Source organism: Crinia signifera, chromosome 19 (assembly GCF_055691185.1).
Source record: "Crinia signifera chromosome 19, ASM5569118v1, whole genome shotgun sequence".
Lineage (NCBI taxonomy): Eukaryota > Metazoa > Chordata > Amphibia > Anura > Myobatrachidae > Crinia > Crinia signifera.
In genome coordinates this window covers 34,707,136-34,709,164 of record NC_139226.1, presented here as the reverse complement: position 1 = coordinate 34,709,164, position 2,029 = coordinate 34,707,136, and the positions used below count along the sequence as shown (strand labels likewise).

At 45.5% G+C, this 2,029-nt stretch overlaps 1 protein-coding gene across 1 annotated transcript; it reads left to right on the top strand.

Annotated features, from left to right (window-relative positions):
- The first annotated feature begins 443 nt into the window (after positions 1-443).
- LOC146041785 (uncharacterized) lies at positions 444-1,803 on the top strand. Its single transcript, XM_083161681.1, has 2 exons — positions 444-1,031; positions 1,116-1,803. Exons 1-2 carry the CDS (start codon positions 627-629, stop codon positions 1,704-1,706), a joined length of 996 nt encoding a protein of 331 aa, XP_083017807.1. The 5' UTR covers positions 444-626; the 3' UTR covers positions 1,707-1,803.
- Positions 1,804-2,029: the final 226 nt, after the last annotated feature.

Below are 2,029 nucleotides of genomic sequence, written 5' to 3'. Positions count from 1 at the left end.
GGCGGGGGGGGCGCCTGCATATATGAAGGGGTAGTAAGGTTGGGGTTGCCTGCAAGAAAATGGTGCTTGGTTGGGCGGGGGGGCGCCTGCATATATGAAGAGGTAGTAAGGTTGGGGTTGCCTGCAAGAAAATGGTGCTTGGTTGGGTGGGGGGGCGCCTGCATATATGAAGGGGTATTAAGTTGGGGGTGCCAGCAAGAAAATGGTGCTCGTTTGGGAGGGGTCATCTGCATACATCAAGGGGTAGGTGGGGGTGCCTGCAACATAATGGTGGTGGGTTGGGCGGGGTGTGCGCCTGCATATATCAAGGGGTATTAAGGTGGGGGTGCCTGCAAGAAAATGGTGCTCGGTTGGGGATGGGAGACCTCGCTGCATGAAGGGGATGGAGGGTGAGGCTGCATTATCACAGGGGATGGAGGGTGAGGCTGCATTATCACAGGGGATGGAGGGTGAGGCTGCATTATCACAGGGGATGGAGGGTGAGGCTGCATTATCACAGGGGATGGAGGGTGAGGCTGCATTATCACAGGGGATGGAGAGCTGCGTGAAGAAAGTGCTTTATTACAGTATATGTGATGTAAGTGTTGTGTTGATATTAAATTATTATTTCATTTTTTTTTTAAGAAATGGCAACCCCAAACCAGGAATTTTGGACTGGATTTCTGGACATGTATGAGGCAAATGAGTGTCTGTGGCGGGTCAAGGACAAAAATTATGCTAATAAGGAGAAACGCAACAAGGCACTGCAGGAAATGCTGACATACGTCAAAGGCATAAATGCTTCTGCCGACATTAAGTTTGTGAAAAAGAAGATTCAAAATTTCCGTACAGTATACTTAAAAGAACGCAAGAAATATGAGGATTCCAAACGCTCTGGAGCAGGGGTAGAGGAGATTGAAAAACCATCTTTATGGTACTATGATCAGCTCCATTTCCTACAGGATCAAGACCCCCTAAGTCAGTCACAGTGCTCAATGATGAAAGTCTCTCCAGGGCTATTGCCAGAGGAGGAAACAGATAATGGCAACGTGGTGAGTTTATACATAATATTATTTACTGTGTTATTTAGCTTGATGTAATGTTTTATTTACAGTTTATTTTTGTGCACATTCAAGGTCACTCTTTCGGATGCGGAGACAGAGCCGCCCAACACCCAACAATCCGAAGCGGAGCAGACTGCTGTGGTGGTGGAAAGCACACCTCCGTCAAGACCCAAGAGGACCCTCACCACAATCAAGTCTAGAGCTTCCTCAAGTTCAGCACCAAACTGTGCCGAACGGTTTCTCCAAAGTGCAGAGGAGGTTCTGCATAAGTTACCCAATGAATTCAATGCTTTTGGTACACATGTTGCACAGGAATTGGAGGCAATGGTACCAGACCAGCGCATCCATTTCAAGAGGATTGTATATGATCTGATGATACGGGGGCGCAGTGGCGAATTAAGGCGTGATATTAACCTTGCATCATCAGCATCATATACAACGCAGCAAGGCCAACGTCCTCCCCCTAACCAATACCCATCTCGCACATCATACCCACCACCAAGTTTTACTGATCATACAAGCCCACCCTTGTATTGTAGCCCAAGTGCTACCTCATCACAGCCCCAATATCAAACTTCCACTCCCGGCCCGAGTGGTACCCCCTCTGTATGGGTGGGTGCACAGGCCACTCTCCTTTGTGAGCCTGATCTGTTCAAGTTGTAAATGTTATAATATATGCAGTCCCTTTGGGTAGTTAAGATATCTCTGTTCCTGATATCTAGAAGTTAATGCTGAGCCGTTAGGAAGTAGTGATATGTGGCTTGATGGAAAGTTCTTGTAACACATTACTTTGAAGTTTAGTTTTTATGATCCGAAAACACTTCATACTTCATTTTATTTAGTAAAAAAAAATTCTACATTGCCTGGTTGCAATTTTTTGTGGAAAGGGCAATAAATATTGTTTTCTGCAAAACTTTGTTGTTTTCATAAATTAGTGCTTTCCCCAAATGTATTGATAAATACGTGACATTCTGTGTATTACACTA

Bases quoted from the DNA above. Each gene is read 5' to 3' on its own strand.
- LOC146041785 (XM_083161681.1), top strand. From the start codon at position 627: ATGGCAACCCCAAACCAGGAATTTTGGACTGGATTTCTGGACATGTAT. The intron at 1,032-1,115 runs GTGAGTTTATAC...TGCACATTCAAG, and splicing joins AAACAGATAATGGCAACGTG to GTCACTCTTTCGGATGCGGA.